Source organism: Amphiura filiformis, chromosome 10 (assembly GCF_039555335.1).
Source record: "Amphiura filiformis chromosome 10, Afil_fr2py, whole genome shotgun sequence".
Lineage (NCBI taxonomy): Eukaryota > Metazoa > Echinodermata > Ophiuroidea > Amphilepidida > Amphiuridae > Amphiura > Amphiura filiformis.
The window spans coordinates 17,874,370-17,897,423 of NC_092637.1; the positions used below are offsets into that span (position 1 = coordinate 17,874,370).

A 23,054-nucleotide genomic window follows, 5' to 3' on the forward strand; every position below is an offset into this window, starting at 1 on the left:
AAAAAAACACGATGTGGAGATGAGAAACATTTCACAAAATGTATTTATCAGCTGGCATAAAACTCAGGGGCAAACCTTTGTATGATATGGAAACTTTAACCAATTTAATCCCCCCCCCCCTCCCCATGCACCGCTGACTCGACCAGCCGACCATGTAGTTTTCAAAATCCAGACTGCCTCCCTGATACTTACGTTGGTAATAAGACATATTTCTTGTCTGCTTGCTCAATGTTCCACACAGTCAATTGCTTAGACTCAATCAGGCATGCCCTGTGCCAGTCTGTAGGGTTGAATGTGATATTTTGGACCTCTATGTTACCCAATGATTTGGTGCATAACAACTCTCCAGTAGACCAATTCCTGCATGGTCAAATATTTAAAAAAGAAATAAAGAAAAGGAAAGAACACTTAGTGTAGAACAAGCCTTGTAATGATAATAAAGCCAAGATGGAATTAAAGTCAGATTGTTTGAATTTTAACCTTGCAACCTCATTATGTTACATAATGATATGCCTACTAAGAAAAATAATTTGACCTGAAAAGCTCCTGCACCAAAGTATGTCCTTTTTAAGGAATGTTCTTGTTTAAAGAGCATATATAGCCCAAACCTGCTTAACTCAATTTAAAACCTACTATTGCTATTTTTAATTATCTGACAAACATGTATGTGCCGAGCATCGTGTCAAATGTATAATGTGCCTACTTTGCAGAAGTTCTGACCTAAACAAACTGGTTGCCTAGTAACAATATTGCGTAGTGTAATTTGTTTATTTTTTCTGAGTCATGCATAGTTTACAATGTCACATGCATGTGGAATGCTTGTGTATGCACTCTTTGCTTAAATTGTACATGGCGTGTCCGAGAATTAAATAAAGCAACAGTAATAGATATTTAGAACTAAAACACAAAAATGTGAAATTAATATAATATAAAAATTTTGAAGATTTTATTATGTTACACTGGTCCATTAAGCGTGACACTTTTTAATTATTATTATTATTATTATTATTACAAGGATTTATTGAGCGCATTTCCACAATGCAACAGGCACTGCCATTACTATGGAGTAATTTTTGTTGTAAGTCAGCATTGAGCTTGTCTTGATGACTTTGGTATCAAAATTTCATATCTACATTATATGTTACAAAATAGATACCACCTTCTTAAAGGTGGATAACCTGATTGACAACCTCATCCCCCCACTTTACCTCACCAACATGCTGATGTTGGTATCAGATGAAAGCTCATATTTTTCTCATACACATATTGAAATTAGGCGTTCCAAATCGGTATATTTCCAAAGAAATCATCAAAAAACTGTTGAATTAGTCTCAAATGTGGTATACCACATTTGAGACTAATTAGGCAGTTTTTTGATGATATCTTCGGAAATACACCGACTTGGAACTTCTAATTTCAATATCTTTATGAGAAAAATAGGGCCTTTCATTTGAAATTAATATATTATTTAATTACATGATCATAATGATTATCATTTAAAATAAAAACACTGTAGACTACCAAAAATGTCGGTAATTCCATTAGGAATTAGTCACATTTACAAAAAACATTTAATTTACATGTTCTTTTTGCATGCATGCTTGAAAGGGATGACATTTTAATATTTTATGTTATACGTAAGTTTTAAAGAATTTGATTTTCCATATATATCAGGTCACCTACATTTAAGTGGGAGAACAAGTGGACTGTTCAAAGTCGAAATGTTGTATATCTATTGTAATAACGCAGCAGATACTACACTTTGATTTGGGAAGCAAATATTTTTTTTAATCAGTCTGTTCCCTGAAGTAAAAGGCAGTAACCTGCTAGCAATAAGAGTTCCAGTTATTCCATACATGTTATAATCCATTTATGTACATATTTTGTACACCCACCTGGCACCAAGACTAATACTAATAGGGGGGTGTAGATTTCAAATGGAATTACCTAAATGGGTGACCCCATTTAAAATCTACAACCCTTGTGTGGGAGGGGGTGTGTGGATCTCAACTGGAATGGCCCAGCTAGGGATGACCAGTGGCGTACCGTGGCCGCTCCTACCCCGGGGGCTGAAGAAAATTCAATTTTACCACCCCTTCCAAAACAGCCCGAAAAGGTTGACCCAAATTTTATTTCGGTGGTTTGAAAAAGTGAAGAGCAAAAAAAAAATGCTTTTTCAAATTTTTTTCCCCCCTTTTTCTTTACTAATTCTTTTTGCCACCCCTTTGTTTGGCCGCCCCCTGCTTTTGCCCCCAAAGCCCCCCCCCCCCAAAAAAAAAAAAATATGTGCATGATGACAGATACACATCCAAGCCATTACACTTACCACAAACTCAAAGCAAAATCTGGAATAGCTGAGCAGCTGAGTAGATAGGAGTGGGAGTGAGAAATAGCCAAGGCGCTGTATTCAAGTTTGGCTCCACCTGCAAGAGAAAATAATAATATGCGCTACATGATTATTGATTTGAAAGCCCGGGAGGGGATCTCAAGTTTAGCTTGGGTAGCCTGGATGTGCCGGTTATAGTTTGAAAGTGGACCCACTCCACCACTATACAAGTCAACATTTAGCTTAAATTAGACTATTTTTAGGAAAAAATTTAGAACATTTTGAAAATATCTACCACAATTGGCCTAGAAAAAGGGGTCATTGATATACCAAATGGCTGAAAATGAAAGCCATATGTTGCAACACATCCCCATGTGGACATTTGCACTGAATTACCCCTCCCCTGTTTGAAAGAATCTTTTCAGAGCATGTGACAATTGCATGAAAATCACCCCCTATTAGGTTAGATTGGCAAGAGCTCGATTTAGAGGGGTTTTAGGGGCTGCGCTGTCAGTCAGAATTAATAGGTAAATTTTCAAGGGAAAATTTTCTGGACACGTGACACCCATGGGCGCAGACATTAGCATTATGGAATGTGACCCCGAGCACAGCGGGTGTTCTTCCAATGTATTTGAATAGGAAGAATTCTTCCTTTGAGGCAAAATAAGTTACTTGTCGCAAGTTAATAATGTTATGGTAAGAGTTTCCGTAGATAAATATTTTTTCCGTAGATAGATATTTTTGAAATTACGTTTTGATGATATTGTGAAAAAATTAAGATAACATGATATTCAATAAATTTGCAATGCACAAATTTCTATCAAAATTGCGGTCAAAATACTATTCCAATTCAAAATTACTAAGACTTGAATAGCGAGGTCACCGCCGGGGGTCAGAGATCAGGCTCGAGGTTACACTCACATTGATACGCATTGGTCACGTGTCCAGAAAATTTTCCCGTGAAAATTTACCTATTAATGTTGACTGGCTGTGCAATAATTATGAGCCCGGAGGGTAAAATTTTCAAATGGCATTCCAAAAATGTTTGCCCTTCTTGACCTGCCAAAAATTGTATGCCCCCACCCTCTCTTCGCCTGCCAAAAAATCTTTGCTCCTCCCCCCCCCTTTGCACATGCTAAAATTTTGAGTTTCCTATTTGCAAACTTGAAATGGTCTAGATTGAAAGAATCTATTTTCAAAAATGGTATTTTAGACATCCGAAGACCCTCAAAAATTGTTTGGGACCCCATAGTTTTCAAATTGTACGTAAAGAGTGGTACCGTAATGATAATTGCAAAGTAGCTCGTTTATCTGCCTCACCCAGTTGGTAAAAAAGATGAATTGGGTAATTTCCGCAAGAGATTGCTGTAACAGATGTTGTGATTAAGCTTAGTCTATTAATTAACAGTAATTGTACAACATAAAATATGTACACAAAGTATACCATGCCTAGTTGGCAGTGGTGATACAAACCCACCCTTTTTATTTCAAACCACCCTTTATATTTTATACCCTTTATACCAAAACTCCGAAACCCACCCTTTCTAAGCGTGGTTACTACTTATTAATCAAAGTGGTTATGGTGGTCCAGGAGGTGCAGATTTGCATCCAAAGAGAATTATATATTGAAGTTTTAGATGACCAAACACTACAGAATGGGATTTCAATGTTTTTTGTGTTTCCATAATCGGAAAATTACAGTAAGCTTTGAGATTGCAATTGTTGACTTCTAAACCCACCCTTTTTATCAGTGACCACCCTTTATATTTGGACACACATTTTAACCAGAAATTTTTCAAACCCACCCTTTTAAGCATTTTGTGGACCTCTCGAACCCACCCTTTCTAAAGCGTGGGTTAATATAAGTGCCATGTTTTCAAGAACTATACAGCTACACAACATAATGTTAATAATGTACAGTGTAGGTCTATATTCTACTACGTTCATCAATTTCTTCATGGCCATTTGCCAAATATCCCCATGAATGAACTTCTTTACACTTCAAACACCACAAAGTATAGATTTCAAAGTTGCACTCATGCCAAAAATAGGACAAAAAAAAAGATACCGGTAATTTGCTTGTCGTCCACAACTTTTTCAGAATTGGATCGGTTGGTCAGGATTTTTTTTTTTTTAAATTTTTTTTTAAAGGTCATAGCAAAAACATGACTGTCCAAATAGTTGTGAATTGGTAAATTTCTCTACGGTATACCACTTCATTCATGTTTTTAAAACAGTTTATAAGTGTGTAGAAACTGTAAAAAAAAACTTTTCAGGATGTCAAAAATGTTGAAAGAAAAAAAAACCTTTTTCTGGAATTTCCTAAATTAGGGTTGGTATTCATTTGTACAGTAAAACAAAAAACAACTTTTCTAGATTTCGCAGATTAGAGTCGGTCGCTGGAGGAAGCAAACAATCTTTTTTTTGGCCTAGTTGTAGGAGTCAAGATGTGCAATTTAGAAAGAAATGAAGTTACCATACTTCAAACTTGTGTTTGCAAAAGCTTATAATGGCACCATTTCACTTACTCTGACAAATCGCTTTTCTACAAAATCTGGGTAGGAGTATACAAATATTCTTGGGTTGATGCTGAGTTCTGAGAAGGCCACCAAATGTTGAGTTCCGCCGACGGTAAATGCGCCTATCCCTTCTCCAGGTGACGGATACACCGTCTCCTTACCGGTGATGATTTCAATAAACTTGATGTTACTACCGCAAACTAGGCAGAGTGTGTGTTTGTTGATGAACGAGGCTTCAGAGCCACTGTATCCTTGTGCCCACCTGAAAGGAAACCAAATTCAGAATTCAAGAAGTGAGCCCTCATTGTAATTATAACATAATAATTTTCATACGATAACAATAGGCATAATATACAGACAAGGCCGCCTTTAAAAAAGCGAAAAAAAACCCTGAAAATGCTAAAAAAACACTGAAAACATGTGTAAAAATCTAAAAATTGGGGTAAAATGGCTCCAATTGGGTTGAAAATAAAAGAAAATGTGTAGTTTACTTTACTTTTACTCTCACAAAATGTTTCCGTACTGTTTTCCTAAGCCTTTAATTTTAGAGCGTTTTATTTACATGTAAAAACCGCCTCATGAATGTGCGCCAAAAATTGATTCTCATCCCTCAGTTTGCCAAAAATTCTGCAATCTTTTCCTTTAGACCACCTTCGCTATCTAAACTATTACTGGGGTACTTTTGCATGATCAAGGTTTACTTTTGCATCAAGTTTAAACAGTTGCCAAACACTTTGAAGTCAAGGTTTAATGTAAATTATGGGGCAAAAAACAAGGTTAAAACAACTTTTTGAAAACAAGTGAAAATGACTATCCTGCTAGAAAGTTTTTGTCTCAAAAAACAATTTAAAAATTATCGGAAAAGCAACAAACATATCTTCATCAAGTCAGCATCACTTCCGTCACATAAAAAGATGAGTGGAAAGTGGCAAAGAATTTGTGAAATGAGGGAATTTTTTAAAAGAAAAATATATCGCGCTTTTCGAGAAATTCACGACTAGAATAAATGTAGAATTGCGTCACGCAGTAAAAAAGCGACAATGCTTGATACGCGACGTAAATCACCGTCAAAACCTTTTCAAGCTCTGTTTGATTTTGTGGTCAACTCGGATTGAGAAAATACTCCCAAACTATACCACATGTTCATTAAAAAGGTAATTTTGTTACACCCTATATCTTCTGGTACACCCTGAATATTGACTTCAGGTTTGGGTCATTGTAATTTCTTTTAAATAATCTCCAACAATGTAAACTTTTACATACCTGTAAAAGGTGCATAAAAGGTGTAACCATTCATCTCAAGATCGATGTTTTCAGAGAGGTATGTCACGAAAGAGGGCCCCAACTTGGCCATATTATTTGAGAAAATTAACCATGAAAATGTCTGATTTTTGTTTGTTTACATCATTTTGACCGGGCTGTGTGTTCATGCCCAGATAATTGTAAATATCACACAAATTTTCTTTTAAAGTTTGGGTTAGGTTCAAGTAATTCTAAGGCAGGCCAAGGGTTTAATTAGGATTATGGTTTTAAAGAGGTGGCGGCAGGTGAATCACATTTGAAGCATTTACGGTCCACAGAAGACCCCAAAACTCAGTTTAGTAGGAACTCTCACTATGACCAATCGTAGTACAATTAAAAGATAAATCGGTCTATATGTGACACACTGATTATGTACATGTTTATCATTTAGTCAAAAAGGATTGCCAAACATGTGTGTATATGATATAAATTTTCCCACACGTATCAAGCCATGGTCCCTAGAAAGTTCAAACATGTCTGTCTGTGTTTGTGTTAATTAGTCTGACCATCTGTGCACGCTGAATGGTCGTTCACAGTAATTATGACTAAAGCAGTATTCAGACTTTTTATTGTGCGTAAATATTGTATGTAATATATCTCGTTGTTTAATCTATTGCCATTCTATTTCCAGTAAGGTTTAAGTTCTAACGAATGTTTGATGACGTAAAATCGATAATATATTTCTACTAGATATTACATGTACATGTAACATATTATCGATTTTTCGTCATCAAACATTCGTTAGAACTTATACATTACTGGAAATAGAATGGCAATAGATTAAATAACGTAGATATGTTGCATACAATATTGTATGTGTAATACTCGGAGTCTGTGGAGCGCTTTAGAATTTATTTTTAACATGTATCCAATTCCAGATACTAATGTTACCACAGATTTGCACATGTGACGACGTGTGTTTACAATTGCATTCACAATAATTGCAGTCTCAGAACTATATGTGTATGAAGCTTTGGATTTGGACACTGTTAAAATCATGATTCATGAATGTACATCCCGAAATTTACAAGTGTATGTGCTCAACATGACCATTCATGTACATTGTTACGTGCTTGCCGGCTTCTCTTCTTAGTAAAACTATGAAATCACACAATTATCACACCATCAAGCAAAGTTTTACAATAATTCTTAGACTTTGCCGTCACATTCAAAAGTGAATTCCAATAATAAAATACATTCGCAATCATGGCGCTACGCAAATCTGCGGACATAGCGCGCCGCACCGCGTAGGCCTACTAGTTTGAGCGTATTGCAATTAATCACGCACATTACTACATGACATACATATGTATTCATGAATAGAAATTCCTATAAAACAAATTGGGATTTCTAATGAGTAATGAATGTGTCTGACTTTCGCTTTTAATCAAATTCTAGAGTGTGACGTACAATACATACAGTACAGTTTGCTATGACATGGTCTATCTCAGATTTGAAGCAGGTTTCACTGCCAAAGTGTGTAAAAATTCACCCCAGAGTGAAAATAGCTATGTTTAATTTCTAAGGTGTCTTTTCTAGGGTAAAATTGTTTGTAGAACATGATTTTGTTATCAAAACGCGTGCATCGTACATCGTTTTGCTACAAAATGTTGATTTGTGGCCGTTTTTGCCTGAAAACGCACTTTTTGGGTGACAAAAATTTTCACATGCCAACTTTGTATACTCATAGAGTCTACAATATATACATAGATATGGCCTTTTAAAATGTTAACATATCAGCTGAGGGTACTATTTGATGGATTCAGGTATTTGTTTTGTGATTGACTTGATAATTTGCGCGCCAGAATCATTCAAATACAATGACATGCCTCGTGACAATTGACATGCCAAAATAAGCCGTTTTCAGCAAAAATATTGATTTTAAAAATCATAACTCTTGATAGGAAGGTGCTACAGTGATGGTTGACCTACATGTACCAGGCTATGCAGTATTTAATGGGCTTGCTTTCATTTGATACCTAATTTTGTTCATTTTATCTAAGGGAAAGACTTGCAAAATGTAAAAATGTTACCCCTACCCCTTAAAATTTTGATGTGTGTAAAAATTCCTGCCATTTATAAAAATCGGGATTACAAGAAAACTACAGAGCTACAAGGCTTGAAAAACTAATCAGTTATGCACAGTATAAGTTCCTACTTGGGTATAAAGTAATATCTTTCCATTCCTTCTCACTTTTCTTTTCTTTTCTAATTTTTTTATCAATTTGTGACATTTTTTATCAATTTGTGACATCTGTAAATTACGTAAAATTTGACATTTAAAAAAATCACAACAAAAAAAATATGAGGGCGACATGTTTAAAAAACTAATCAGTTATTCCCATGATACAGTACAGGGATATAGTACCAAACTTGTGCTAAAATGCATATTTTTTGAGTTCTAATTTTTTATCAAATTGACTCGCCACCCCATTTTGAGCAAAATCGGGAACAATTACCGTAGTACCTGTAATATTGCGCAATCATGTGACCTATATTCAATGTGTGTGTGCACCAATCAGATGTCAGACTTGCACTACAACATGATGTATTGCAGAGCCTTTATAAGTGTGCCAATAGAGTTCAAATATGTTGTGATGATGTTGTCACTTATGGATCTCATATTTTTATTTCCGTCATAAGCATGCCTCTACTGTAATGCTCATATCAGGAAAACAATGACCGGTTTTGCATTTCTGACTTCAGAAATGAATTCTGCACAAAATTTCAGTCTAGAAAACATATTTAAAACAATATTTTTTGAAACTTTATATTTTTCCAATTGTGGCAGTCAAACCTGCGTCAAATCTGAAACCGTGTCCTATACATTTTTAAAATTCTCTGACACGACATGTTTGTATAAAACATGTTGTTCAACCTTGATCACTTACTCATCCAATGTCATCACTCATACATTGTCATAAATCACATGCACTGCCACTGTTGATGCGAAAGTTCAACTTTATAATTAGCTTGGGTGGTCTAAAAGAAAAGATTGCCGTTTTTGCATTGAATAATTGTTGGAATAATAATAATGGCGATCTTTTCTTTTAGACCACCCGAGTTATATAAGGTTAAAATTACGATTTTACCAAATTAAACTTTCACAACAAGGTTAAACATGTTCTTAGCTATACAAACATACGTACCTTTTATTTTGTCGAACAAGCTTTATTTTGTTCCAAAATCCATGTTTTTATCGCAATTTTTGACATAAAAGAGCTGAATACTAAACCGGTGATACAAACTCCAAAACTTTCGTGTTGCACGAGCGCTTGATGTACGCTCGTTTTGACGGTGATTTACGCTCGCGTATCAAGCATTTTTAAGCGTGTGTGACAGTATTATAGGTCGCATGTCATGAGGTGGTCCATTTTGTGTTACATGGTCAAAATGGTCAAAAAAATTATTTTTTAATATGTTATTGATATTGTAAAACTACAACATCTCATACCATTTCTACCTCAAAAATGTTTATCGTTTTGGCGTAATTGCCTAATTAATAACTAATTAGCCCATAGGCCGCAATGTAAATCAAAATTTTCAAATGTGTTTTTCTCAAATTGGACCTTATTCACATAAAATACCCCACAACAAATGTCTGAAGTTGGTGATGCATCAGTGTCACCCTTCAAAAAAAAATTATGTAATCGCATTCACGATATACATGGTGCGCCAAAAAAGTTGATATTTTTAAATTAAAATTTAATTAATAATTCATATTTTCCCAGCACTACTTCCTACCATTTTTATTTAATGCAAAAATTAGTTGCCTTGTGCAATTTCCTTTCAGAAAATATATACATTTATCATGATACAGTGAATATTAAAGGAGATATGGACCTTTGCAGTTTTGCACGTGATTGCATTGACTTCTGTGCATTTAGAGGCAACCCGTGGTACAAAATGTAATGAGAAACTAATATGGAATATGAAATTGATCAATTTTGAAGTCAATCTTGTTTCTTTGAGTAATTGGCTCTAAAATGAGATATAAAAAAGCTCAATATGACAAGGAGTTATGAAGATACAATAATTTATTCAAACCAACACTATGGAAATCTTACATTTTCCTACGCTAATACATTACTCCTCACCCACCTGCTCCTCACCCACCTGCTCCTCCACCCCATCAATTTTCAATTCCAGCTGATGTCATTTATTTAGTTTGACTCACTTTTCAGTACTAGTTTACACAGTTTTAGCCCTGTTCTTTAGCTCTAAAATGAGACCCAAAGTAGCTCAATAGGACAAGGGGTTGGTTCACTATTTTTCATTCGCCTACATTCGAAAAATTGTAACACCTCCACCTTTTTAGGGTACCAACTTGTGACATGCGACCTATACTGCATGACGCAATTTTGTATTTATTCAAGATGGCGAATTTCTCTAAAAACACGATGTATTTTTCTTTAAAAAAATATCATTTCACACATTCTTTGCCACTTTTCACTCATCTGATCATCTTTTTATGTGACGGAAGTGATGCTGATTGTATGAAGGTATGTTTTTTGCTTTTCCGATCATTTTTAAATTGTTCTTTGAGGCAAAACTTCTTTGCAGAATAGCTGTTTTCACATGTTTTCAAAAAGTTGTTTTAGCCTTGTTTTTTACCCCATAATTTCCCTCATTTATCGAAGCCCTGCCCTTCTTCCAATAAACCTTGACTTCAAAGTGTTTGGCAACTGTTTAACCTTGATGCAAAAAAAAAAAAAAGTAAACCTTGATGCAAAAGTAATATTTAGTCCCTATATTGCGAGGGTGGTCTAAAGGAAAAGATCGCCATAATAATAATAGTTTTTGTATGCATGATTTTTCATGATTTATTTTTGCATGTTTTCAGTGCATGCATGCACTAATGATCTAGTCCTGGCCTGCCAGTGGCAGTGCCAGCAAGACTTTCAGTCTTTATCATAAACATAATGACATCAACGGATCTGAACAGTAATCAGATAATGTCATAATCTTACTATAATTTGCCTAATGTTGTGTGTATGTATGTGTGTAAAAGGCTCCGTCAGTTTTGATCCCAGCCTCGCCAAATTCGCACGGGGATGCAGAAAAATACGGGAGTGTCGTAGCTACCTTCGGTCGACATCGGAGGTCGAAGGTCAAAGGTCAAATTTTAAACTTGGTCCGATTGGGCTGTAATTCATACGGGAGATCAAGGGGGCGCAACACTAAATCACTACGCATTTTATGTAAGAACGAAATTCGGCTAATATAGTGCATAGTGAATATGAGATTGTAGCGACCATATCTACCGACATGTGTCATATGAATTCCACAAGTGTCTTCAATGATAAGATGCAGAAAAAACCGGACATTTAATCTCAAAAGCAATTCTCTGTGGCGGATGAAGACAACTTCCGATTTTGAAATGTGAGTGGTGAATTTAGTATATTTTTAGGCCATATTTTTTGCACCGCTAAATAGCGAAAAAAAGTCAACGGTCATCGATATATGCCGACAAAAGTTTTGGAATCTACAGAAACAGAGCTTTAATTTGATACCAAATTTATTTTGCCAAGTATTGCAGGGACGCCAGGAATGGCGCTCAAGTAGGCGAAATCACACGTTATCCTATGGGACGCTTATTTAGTGTTGCGCCCCCTTGTAACGGCCGTCATTATGAACGCGTTCCTTTTACATTCTTCGCGCAAAATAAGAGACGCGCTTCACAAAATGTGTTCTATTTCCATCATGATGATAAACAAAGATTACAAAAAGTCATCCTCATGAAAAATTATTGGAAAAACACTTTATTGGCCGAGTAGGCGCCTTCAAAGTCTAGAAATGTGTCCAAAAATCCTCAAAAAGGCTCATAAATGGATTTTAAGGTTAATAGACATTGTTAATCTGCATGAAGCCGTTTTGCTGAATATTCAGTAGGCCTACGCTAAAAGATCTCAATTGTTACCATTGGAACGAGGGGGGATATTTATACTTGAGACTCAGTAATAAATGATTTCCAAAAGAAAATGGCAACACTGATAATCTAGAAAATAAATTAATCTTGGTTCAAAGACGTGCTCAAATTGTCGTCTGTCACTAATTTTGTGAGTTTTGTATAAACTTTGCATATTGGAGGAAAAGTCGAAATATTCGATTTTCGGCATTTCGGCACGGATCTTTGAAACAACCTTGCTCTGGAACGGAATGTCGCAGATACATGAAATGTTCGGTGCTGAGCTTCAAATTTTCTCTAGTTTACTTAATGAGTAATAAATGTGGATTTTGAAAACTTTTAAATCCTTGTAACGGCCGTCATTATGAACGCGTTCCTTTTACATTCTTCGCGTAAAAATAAGAGACGCGCTTCACAAAATGTGTTCTATTTCCATCATGATGATAAACAAAGATTACAAAAAGTCATCCTCGTGAAAAATTATTGGAAAAAACACTTTATTGGCCGAGTAGGCGCCTTCAAAGTCTAGAAATGTGTCCAAAAATCCTCAAAAAGGCTCATAAATGGATTTTAAGGTTAATAGACATTGTTAATCTGCATGAAGCCGTTTTGCTGAATATTCAGTAGGCCTAGGAAAAAAGATCGTAATTGTTACCACTGGAACGGGGGGGGGATATTTATACTTGAGACTCAGTAATAAATGATTTCCAAAAGAAAATGGCAACACTGATAATCTAGAAAATAAATTAATCTTGGTTCAAAGACGTGCTCAAATTGTCGTCTGTCACTAATTTTGTGAGTTTTGTATAAACTTTCGCATATTGGAGGAAAAGTCGAAATATTCGATTTTCGGCATTTCGGCACTGATCTTTAAAACATCATTTCTCTTGAACGGAATGTCGCAGAGACATGAAATCTTCGGTGCTGAGCTTCAAATTTTCTCTAGTTTACTTAATGAGTAATAAATGTGGATTTTGAAAACTTTTAAATCCTTATAAGGGGCGCAACACTAAATCACTACGCATTTTATGTAAGAACGAAATTGCAATATAGTGCATAGCGAATATGAGATTGTAGCGACCATATCTACCGACATGTTCACTTTAAATCACTCAAAATCAGCTCATATGAATTCGACAAGTGTCTTCAATGATAAGATGCAGAAAAAACCGGACATTTAATCTCAAAAGCAATTCTCTGTGGCGGATGAAGACAACTTCCGATTTTGAAATGTGAGTGGTGAATTTAGTATATTTTTAGGCCATATTTTTGCACCGAAATAGCGAAAAAAGTCAACGGTCATCGATATATGCCGACAAAAGTTTTGGAATCTACAGAAACAGAGCTTTAATTTGATACCAAATTTATTTTGCCAAGTATTGCAGGGGCGCCAGGAATGGCGCCAAGTAGGCAAATCACACGTTATCCTATGGGACGCTTATTTAGTGTTGCGCCCCTTGTAACGGCCGTCATTATGAACGCGTTCCTTTTACATTCTTAGCGCAAAATAAGAGACGCGCTTCACAAAATGTGTTCTATTTCCATCATGATGATAAACAAAGATTACAAAAAGTCATCCTCGTGAAAAATTATTGGAAAAAACACTTTATTGGCCGAGTAGGCGCCTTCAAAGTCTAGAAATGTGTCCAAAAATCCTCGAAAGGCTCATAAATGGATTTTAAGGTTAATATACATTGTGAATCTGCATGACGCCGGTTTGCTGAATATTCAGTAGGCCCACGCTAAAAGATCGCAATTGTTACCATTGGAGCGAGGGGGGATATTTATACTTGAGACTCAGTAATAAATGATTTCCAAAAGAAAATGGCAACACTGATAATCTAGAAAATAAATTAATCTTGGTTCAAAGACGTGCTCAAATTGTCGCCTGTCACTAATTTTGTGAGTTTTGTATAAACTTTAGCATATTGGAGGAAAAGTCGAAATATTCGATTTTCGCATTTCGCACTGATCTTTAAAACATCATTTCTCTTGAACGGAATGTCGCAGAGACATGAAATCTTCGGTGCTGAGCTTCAAATTTTCTCTAGTTTACTTAATGAGTAATAAATGTGGATTTTGAAAACTTTTAAATCCTTATAAGGGGCGCAACACTAAATCACTACGCATTTTATGTAAGAACGAAATTCGCTAATATAGTGCATAGTGAATATGAGATTGTAGCGACCATATCTACCGACATGTTCACTTTAAATCACTCAAAATCAGCTCATATGAATTGACAAGTGTCTTCAATGATAAGATGCAGAAAAAACCGGACATTTAATCTCAAAAGCAATTCTCTGTGGCGGATGAAGACAACTTCCGATTTTGAAATGTGAGTGGTGAATTTAGTATATTTTTAGGCCATATTTTTGCACCGAAATAGCGAAAAAAAGTCAACGGTCATCGATATATGCCGACAAAAGTTTTGGAATCTACAGAAACAGAGCTTTAATTTGATACCAAATTTATTTTGCCAAGTATTGCAGGGACGCCAGGAATGGCGCTCAAGTAGGCCGAAATCACACGTTATCCTATGGGACGCTTATTTAGTGTTGCGCCCCTTGTAAGGAAAATACGGGAAGTGTCGTAAGCGACCTTCGGTCGAAATCGGAGGTCGAAGGTCAAAGGTCAAATTTTAAACTTGGTCCGATTGGGCTGTAATTCATACGGGAGATCAAGGAAAATACGGGGAGTGTCCTAAGCTACCTTTGGTCGAAATCGGAGGTCGAAGGTCAAAGGTCACATTTTAAACTTGGTCCGATCGGGCTGTAATTCATACGGGAGATCAAGGAAAATACGGGGAGTGTCCTAAGCTACCTTCGGTCGAAATCGGAGGTCGAAGGTCAAAGGTCACATTTTAAACTTGGTCCGATCGGGCTGTAATTCATACGGGAGATCAAGGAAAATACGGGGAGTGTCCTAAGCTACCTTCGGTCGGAATCGAAGGTCAAAGGTCAAATTTTAAACTTGGTCCGATTGGGCTGTAATTTATACGGGAGATCAAGCAAAATATGGGGAGTGTCTTTAGCTACCTACGGTCGAAATCAGAGGTCGAATCTTTGTTAAAAATCCAAAATCCATAGTGCCACCCTGTGTGCACTGTCTGTACATATATGCACTTGCTCTGGTGTTTATATTAACCCTTTAAGTAAGAAAGGGAGTAGTCAGTAAAATAAATACATGCATACATTAATTAAATTAATTAATTAATAGATTAATGAATGTCATCCAAGGTCAAATCCGATTGGGCTGTAACTCGGTGGGTGGAATCTTCGATGCGAGGGGAATGCGGAGGTCACATTTGGTTGAAATCGGTAAAGAATTAGGCTTAAAATCTGCGAAAATGTGATTTCTTTTTTGTTTCATCCAAAATCCACATTATCAACCATGGTATTGCACCCTGAATGCCCTCTTCTCTGTTAATCTATAAATAGCTCTGATGATATGCTCTGATCATGCTGATACACGTATAGGCCTTGCACAATATTCTGTCGGTCCGTGTCACGTCACTTCCGGTTGATGATGTTCGAGTGAAAACAAGTCCCTGATTCGATTTTTGTTGATGATTTCTGTCATTGGTGTTATGTAAATTTCGATCGCAAATAGTCAGTGGAATCAAACAACCGTTTCTAAGTCTTCAGAGTGGAAGAAACTTACTTGATTTACCGTGTATATACTGACAAACTTAAAATTAAATTCCATGGTCGAGTGTCGTTTTTTCCGAAATTGAATATCACTCCAGCAACATCGCTATGTAGCCTCCTTCACAGCCGGCTTCTGTTGTTCATAACAAACGTGAGCCACATGGGTTGGAATTCCGAAAGGGGGTTTAAACCTAGGTTTAGCTAAACCCAGGTTTAAACCTAGGTTTAAACCTAAGTTGCGTTTCCGTAGCTGGTTTAAGTTAAACCCGGTCTAAAGCTGAGTACTAAAGTCGCAAAAGCCGGGTCTAACTTAAACCTGGCAGGGGGTAGGTTTAAGTCCAGGTTTAAGTGCATTTGTCTGCATGCCAACCACGGCCGGAAGCCTGCTTGTTACGGAAGCGGACCACTGCACTTCGTGGTATTTGCAACTGGAAAAATGTGCCACAGAACCAATTTTTGGAAGTCATAATAAAAGGATTATGTTCTATAATGAATAGAGAAGAGTTGTGAGAATTGTAACCAGAGTTTGAAAGCGGAGGTGATCGGCCAAGCTTGTACACAGCAGCAATCATGGACATGGCAGTGGCAGTGCAATTATACACGGCATCGCGGCAGTGACAGTCATACCGATACCCGGTACTCAGGGCACAGTGCAATAGCATAGGGCAGCGTCATGACAGTGAAGGTAAGAAACGCCGGCTTATTCGTGACATATTAATACTGTTTTACCACTTAAAAGCCCCTATATATGTAAATCTTCACTCATTGTTAGTGACGATTTTAGGCTGTGGTATTGTTTTAGTCAAGCTTATAGGAATCGATTTAAATATGTTAGGCAGTAGGCTTAACAAATTACATGTAAATACCCTACAAATAGGCCTACATGAGAATAGCCTAGCCGAGGCTTTGTGGATTTTTTAGTAAACGAAGCTCGGACAAAGCTTTTTCAAATATTTATCGAAGTCCGGGCTTTTTTCCAATGAGTTCCAGCTTGAAAATGAAGCAGCTTGAAATGAAGATGTAAGGACTCGGGAGTTACTCACGGTAGGCCTACGTAGACATGGTAGAGTGATTAGAAGCCGGTTTAGTAAAACGTTTAGGCCTACCCCCATCAGGCGGCCCTGGCCTGGTCATGATGGTCCTAGCTGGCTAACCTAGGGCTTAGGCTATCATGGGCTGTAGCCATGTATGTAGCCTAGGCAAAAACTGTATCTGACCGGTACCCACTAGACAGATATTTTCCGTAGGCCTATGTTCTTCAAGATGTAGGGATTTTGTCTATGTAAATAATAGGCCAGGCTTCAAGTTCAAGCTTGGTAGTGGAACATCCTAGGCCCTAGCCTTAATAATGCCGGTCTGTACCATATGGCATGGGGCATAATTATGTGATGACATGCCCTACATCTAGGCCCTATGTTTACAGGCTGGCTAGGCCTGGACTCGGGCTGTTCCAGGCTTGTTATTGAACTTGAAGCTCCGCCTAATTAATTAAATATGAAATCTACCGTTTGTTTAATATTTTGTCTGACTCGTGCTAGGGCATTTATCAGGTCATCGTGGTATAACTGGTATTATGAAAGTTTGGCCAAATATTCATATTATCAGGCATAAAATAGATTGCTCATCATTCCTGTGACTGATTAATTTTATTGAATTCTCAGTGCTCACTGAAGTATGATTTTTATATACCACCATGATCATGCAGGCCTAAATATTACTACAATTAATATTGAATTGCAAATTATAAATGCATGAAACTAGGCATATTCGGTATACCGAATTTCGCGGTTTATATCGGTTTGAAATCAATACCGAAACCGATACCGACCGTTTTTTCAAAAACCGAAAAACCGAAAAAAAAAAAAAAAAAAACGATTTTTTTTTTTTTTTTTTTTTTTTTTTTTTTAATTTAAAAAAAAAAAATGTTTTTCCTAACCTTATAACCCTCTAACCCACCCCAACCTTACGACTACCCCTTCTGCCAAACCTTATTATAACTATACAAACCCATCCAAGCCCAACTAACCTAACACCCTTGCCCGAATCGGGAATTAGGGATGAAATTTATTTCACCTAAAAATCGGACCTATATATATTTTTTTTCAAATTTTATTTTGTTTAAATGTTTTTCCTAACCTTATAACCCTCTAACCCACCCCAACCTTACGACTACCCCTTCTGCCAAACCTTACTATAACTATACAAACCCACCCAAGCCCAACTAACCTTAGAACACCCTTGCCCGAATCGGGAATTAGGGATGAAATTTATTTCATCTAAAAATCGGACCTATATTTTTTTATCAAATTTTATTTTGTTTAAATGTTTTTCCTAACCTTATAACCCTCTAACCCACCCCAACCTTACGACTACCCCTTCTACCAAACCTTACTATAACTATACAAACCCACCCAAGCCAAACTAACCTTTAACCTAACCCAAAACCCTTTCCCCCTTATTAGGGGAGAAATTGATTTCACCTTGAAAATCGGGACAGGTATTTAATTTTTTACGTTTTAAATGCATGAATGTGGTAATAACGTTTTAATTACTTTATTTTGCCTCATTTCATCGATTTGCTATTTTTATTGCTAAATTATAAAAGAGAAACCTTTAAAAGAATTTTTGAAATTTCAAAAAAAATTCTAAAATTCTGAAAATACAAAAAATATACATTGGAGTGCACAAGTTGTTTTCTTCTGGGTATGAATTTTTATCTTACATGCACCAGTTTCTTTCTTGCAGGTTAGAAATTTGATAAATAGGTCATCATATACAAAATTCATGCATGGGCCTATTTATCAAATTTCTAACCTGCAAGAAAGAAACTGGTGCATGTAAGATAAAAATTCTTACCTAGAAGAAAACAACTTGTGCACTCTAATGTATTTTCTTTGTATTTTCAGAATTTTAGATTTTTTTAGAAATTTCAAAAATTATGTGAAAGGTTTCTCCTTCCTATAATTAGCCATAAAAAATGGCCATTTTGATGAGATGATGCTAAATAAAGTAATGGAAACTTTATTAATATATATTCATGCATTTACTAAACATGCTAAATATAGGTCCGATTTTGTGGTGAAATCAATTTCACCCCTATTCCATTTTGGGGTTTGGGGCAACAGTGTTAGGCTAGTTAGGCTTGGGTGGGTTTGTATATTATGTAGTAAGGTTTGGGGAGGGTTAGAGTTTGTTTATGGGTAGGAAAAACATTAAAAAACTTGTGAAAAAATTTAAAAAAAAAAAAAAATAAAAAAAAAAATCGATTTTTTTTTTTTTTTTTTTTTCAAAACCGATTTTTCGGTTTATATCGGTTTTACACAGACGGTTTATCGGTTTTCGGTTTTTACAATACCGATTATGCCTACATGAAACTCTGCGACTGATTAACAGCAGCACCTTTGACAAATAAAATGGTATGCTTTGTTTTGTTTTTTCGTTTACAGGTCCGGTTTAATGTCATGTCAAGAGGAATGTTTTCTAATCTGAATGATACGGATGATTCCCATGCACCATAACTTGAGGTTATTTTGGTAAGTTTAAAAGTATGGCAATGTACAAGGTATGAGGTAATTTACTGCCCCATTCCAGAAAAATAAAGCACTGATTTTATTGGATTAAAAAAAAACATTATCAAGTCTGACAAACGAAACATAGCTCAATCATAACTGACTGTAGATAATAGAAAACGTTCACTATTGTACTAATTTCTTGGGGGGAAAAGCCAAAAACATGCATTTCGACATGTTTTCCGACAATCGAGTCACAAAAATTAAAGACTTGGAACATGTCTAAGCATTCAAAATCTTGAGTATATGCCTCAATTTTGCTCTAATTTTTACTTTTTGTGTGTTACTTTTGAAATGATTGGTTAAACGAATAAAGGATGCTTTTCCCAAAAATTAGAATGCATAAATTTAAATTAGACTTCGTACAAATCTTTATATACTTTTTGTTCATGAATATGATACCATCAGGCCTAGTAAAAGAAACATCTCAACAGACAACAGCAATTATGAGATAATTATAAATTTTCTTCACATGCCAAAATCTCAAAATTGAGAGTGTGGGCAAGATTCTTGATTGTGGAGGGGCAAGATTTGTATATAGGTCTAATTCATATTTTAAAAATACTATTTTTTTCCTTTCATTACAGAACAATCTACATGATGAAGTAACCGTCATCGATCCCCGGCTGAGATCCACTGGCCATCAAAGTTTGGACTACAGAATCGATGAGCAGTACAACTACAAACAAGTGTTTTTAACATGAAACTTTTTACCTTGCTGAATGTTATAGGCCTTTAAGCCTAATAGTGTAACACAAACATGATAACATATGAGACTTTTGGTATCGATATTTATTACTTGAATACTAGTTTGTGTATACTACTCAATGGAAATGAAGACAAGTTCTGTACGTTGCACGTTTCACACATAGTAATTATTATTATAAGTCTTAGAAAGGTATTAATAATTTTAAACACGTCCTTAGGTAACATGGTATAAGGGTCTACTAGTCTTCACTACTTTCCTATATGAAACCAGCATGGGCATCAATCCTGGAGGGGGACATAATATCAAATGTCCGAGAAGGCCTATGTGTGCGGCGCTGACATATCTTTTCACATCCGTGCCCCCTCCATTTTCAGAACGGATCGACATTACATGACAGTAGGCCTGACATAATCTTAATAAATAAATAAACAACAAACCTCTATGCTACTTGAAACGAATTCATTCATTTCTAGTTTTATTTAATGTACAAGGTGACTACTTGCTCACTATTTGAAGTGATGGATTATGTATCATCCCAGCAAACACAAAACGTTTTCAACATCATTCGCAAAAGGTTATAAAAGGTTGTCAGAAAACGTTTAAATGTCGGGTTATATAAATGGTATATTAAGAGTATAAAACGTTTTCATAACCTTAAAAAACGTTTTTTGATAGTCTACTGCTCAGCAAACAAAAATGTTTTACAGAAAACGTTTAAATGTCGGGTTATACAAAGGGTATAAAAACGTTTTAACAACATTCCAAAAACATTCTTGAAAACTTGATACAAAACATTCTAAACAGAATGTTATTTGAGGGTTGAAAAATATTTTGCGAAAAATGTTTGCCCAAAATATTTTCAATAACGCTTTAAAAACGTTTTCATGACCTTTATATATCCCGACATTTAAATGTTATTAAAAGGTTTTGAAAAAACATTTTAAGAACATTTCTGTGTTTGCTGGGTTCAAATATTTTAACATAATGTTATTTAAGTATTGACACAATATTTGGCAAAAATGTTTGCAAAAATAGTTTACAATAACATTTTTGAAAACATTTAAAAATATTGTTGTAGTGTGTTTTCACACAAAACGTTTTAAAGCGTTATCATGACCTTTATAGGCTACAACCCGACATTTTAATGTTATTAAACCGCTTTTACCTAAACCAAAAGCCAAAATATAACTTATTTAAAACGTTTTTAAAACGTTTTTGTGTTTGCTAGGATGTTTATTAAACATTAATAATAAAATAAATATGCTACACAGTTTGCACTTTTTATTATAATAGGTCAGTGTTTTGTTTTAATATTCTAAATCTAAATTATAGCTATTTTATGCTTGCAATAGGATACACCAGGCATTTTCAATTATATAGGCCTACCCTCTGCGCTGTCCGTAAAAGAGAGAACCATAAACGGACAGCGCGAACTCCTCGAAGGGTATTCCGTAGGCCCAATCCTATCCTTGCGGAAATTTCCAAACAACGTGCCACTTTGAATGCCCCTCTCAGCCTGACAAAATTGCTTGCCCTCTCGGCCTGCTAAAAATTGCTTGTCTCGCCCCCCCATATGCTTGCTCTTCTTTTGGCTTGCCAAAACAGCCCCCCCATCTCCCCCAGCTTCATAATTATAATTCCACCGGTATTATACGTGCAAAATCAAGAAATGAAATACCATTTCAGCTTAATCACTGTTAGGCCTATAAATACAATGATGCAACGTGGGTGTTGGTAAAAAAAAACCTGGGGAAATCACAGGGTTTTTAGTAGGCCTAAAATAAAACTGAGCTTTAAATGGATTCATTTGGTTTTTAAAAATTAATCATTTTTATCAATAAACTCAGAAACATGAAAAAGATAACAAATCTAGGCCCTATACTGCCTGCTGTTTATTCACAATTTCGTACGCAAATGCCTATTTAGCCTTTTAAATTAATTGGAACATCATACCCATGCACAAGTTCCGTGTAATATGCATAATAGTATACACCACAGTTAGTACTATGCGGCTACGAAACCAGGTCTAAGTTTAAACCTAGGTTTAAACCTGGGTCTAACTAGTCCGAGCTTTCGGAATCGTAAAATAACTTAAACCTGGGTTTAGGCTTAAGCCGGGACTAGTTAGACCCAGGTTTAAGTTAGCACCGGCTTAAGTTAAACCCCCTTTCGGAATTCCAACCATGCAGTTTGGGCCCGAGACTAGAGATAGCCCGGATGTCCGACCGACAGAATACCAACTTTTGCTATAAGTATAAAGCCAATGTCTTCCACTGTGGGTTTCATATTAACCCATTAAATGAAGGAAGAAAGAAAGTGTAGTCAGTAAAACAAGTAAATACATAAATTAATTGATTTAATTAATTACCGGTAAATAAGTCACATAGGTCAAAGGTCATCCAACAGATCATCCGGGGTCAAAGGTCAATTGGGGTCAACGGGGTGAAACAGTATCCTATTAGCTGGATTTGGCTTAAAAGTTAAACTTGGTAAAATAAATCTGAGGAATCAGGCTACGGTAAATAAAAAGTCCCTAGGATTAGACCTATGCTGGTGATTGCATATTAACCCTTTAAAATAAGAAATCAGTTAAAAATAAATAAATAAATAAATAAATACATGTCATCCGAGGTCAAAGGTCATCAAACAGAGGTCAAAGGTTCCGGCTATGTTGCTGTTATGCATACGGGCATATTGAGCTTAATAATCATTTGCGCATACGGGTATTACCTCTAGTGTTAAATAAAGATTACTGAGTTACTGGAACTATTATGCACATCATGCAATGCATGATCATGGGGATTCATGATGATGATGGATGATGAGTGTTGCTTGTGCATTGCATTCGATTTCTCACAAACTATGACTTGAAAATTATACTTACTTTAAGTCTAGAGATCCTATAGCTTCCATTATGAACGTTTCACAATATGACAACAATTAAAATTAAATTAAAACATATTTTTTCCCAAAATTATTGTACACAAAATTTAGTATTGACACCAGTCAGCTGTGTACCGTTGCTAAGTTTTCTGCGCATGAGTAAGGTCATAGGTCATCCATGCTGCGGC

The 23,054-nt window shown here is 35.8% G+C and overlaps 1 protein-coding gene across 1 annotated transcript; it reads right to left on the reverse strand.

The window, feature by feature from the left end:
• Positions 1 to 262: 262 nt before the first annotated feature.
• On the reverse strand, positions 263 to 23,024 carry LOC140162590 (cilia- and flagella-associated protein 43-like). The gene is made up of 4 exons (XM_072185852.1): positions 22,868 to 23,024; positions 4,855 to 5,107; positions 2,327 to 2,423; positions 263 to 360 (listed from the first exon to the last, which is right to left on the reverse strand). The coding sequence occupies exons 1-3, from the start codon at positions 22,894 to 22,896 to the stop codon at positions 2,334 to 2,336; spliced, it is 372 nt and encodes a 123-aa protein (XP_072041953.1). The 5' UTR covers positions 22,897 to 23,024; the 3' UTR covers positions 263 to 360; positions 2,327 to 2,333.
• Between the last annotated feature and the right edge of the window lie 30 nt (positions 23,025 to 23,054).

Coding starts and splice junctions, on each gene's coding strand:
- LOC140162590 (XM_072185852.1), bottom strand. CDS start 22,896: ATGGAAGCTATAGGATCTCTAGACTTAAA. Junction 5,108..22,867: donor ATAGGATCTCTAGACTTAAA/GTAAGTATAATT, acceptor GTTTCCTTTCAG/GTGGGCACAAGGATACAGTG. Junction 2,424..4,854: donor TAGAAAAGCGATTTGTCAGA/GTAAGTGAAATG, acceptor TTTCTCTTGCAG/GTGGAGCCAAACTTGAATAC.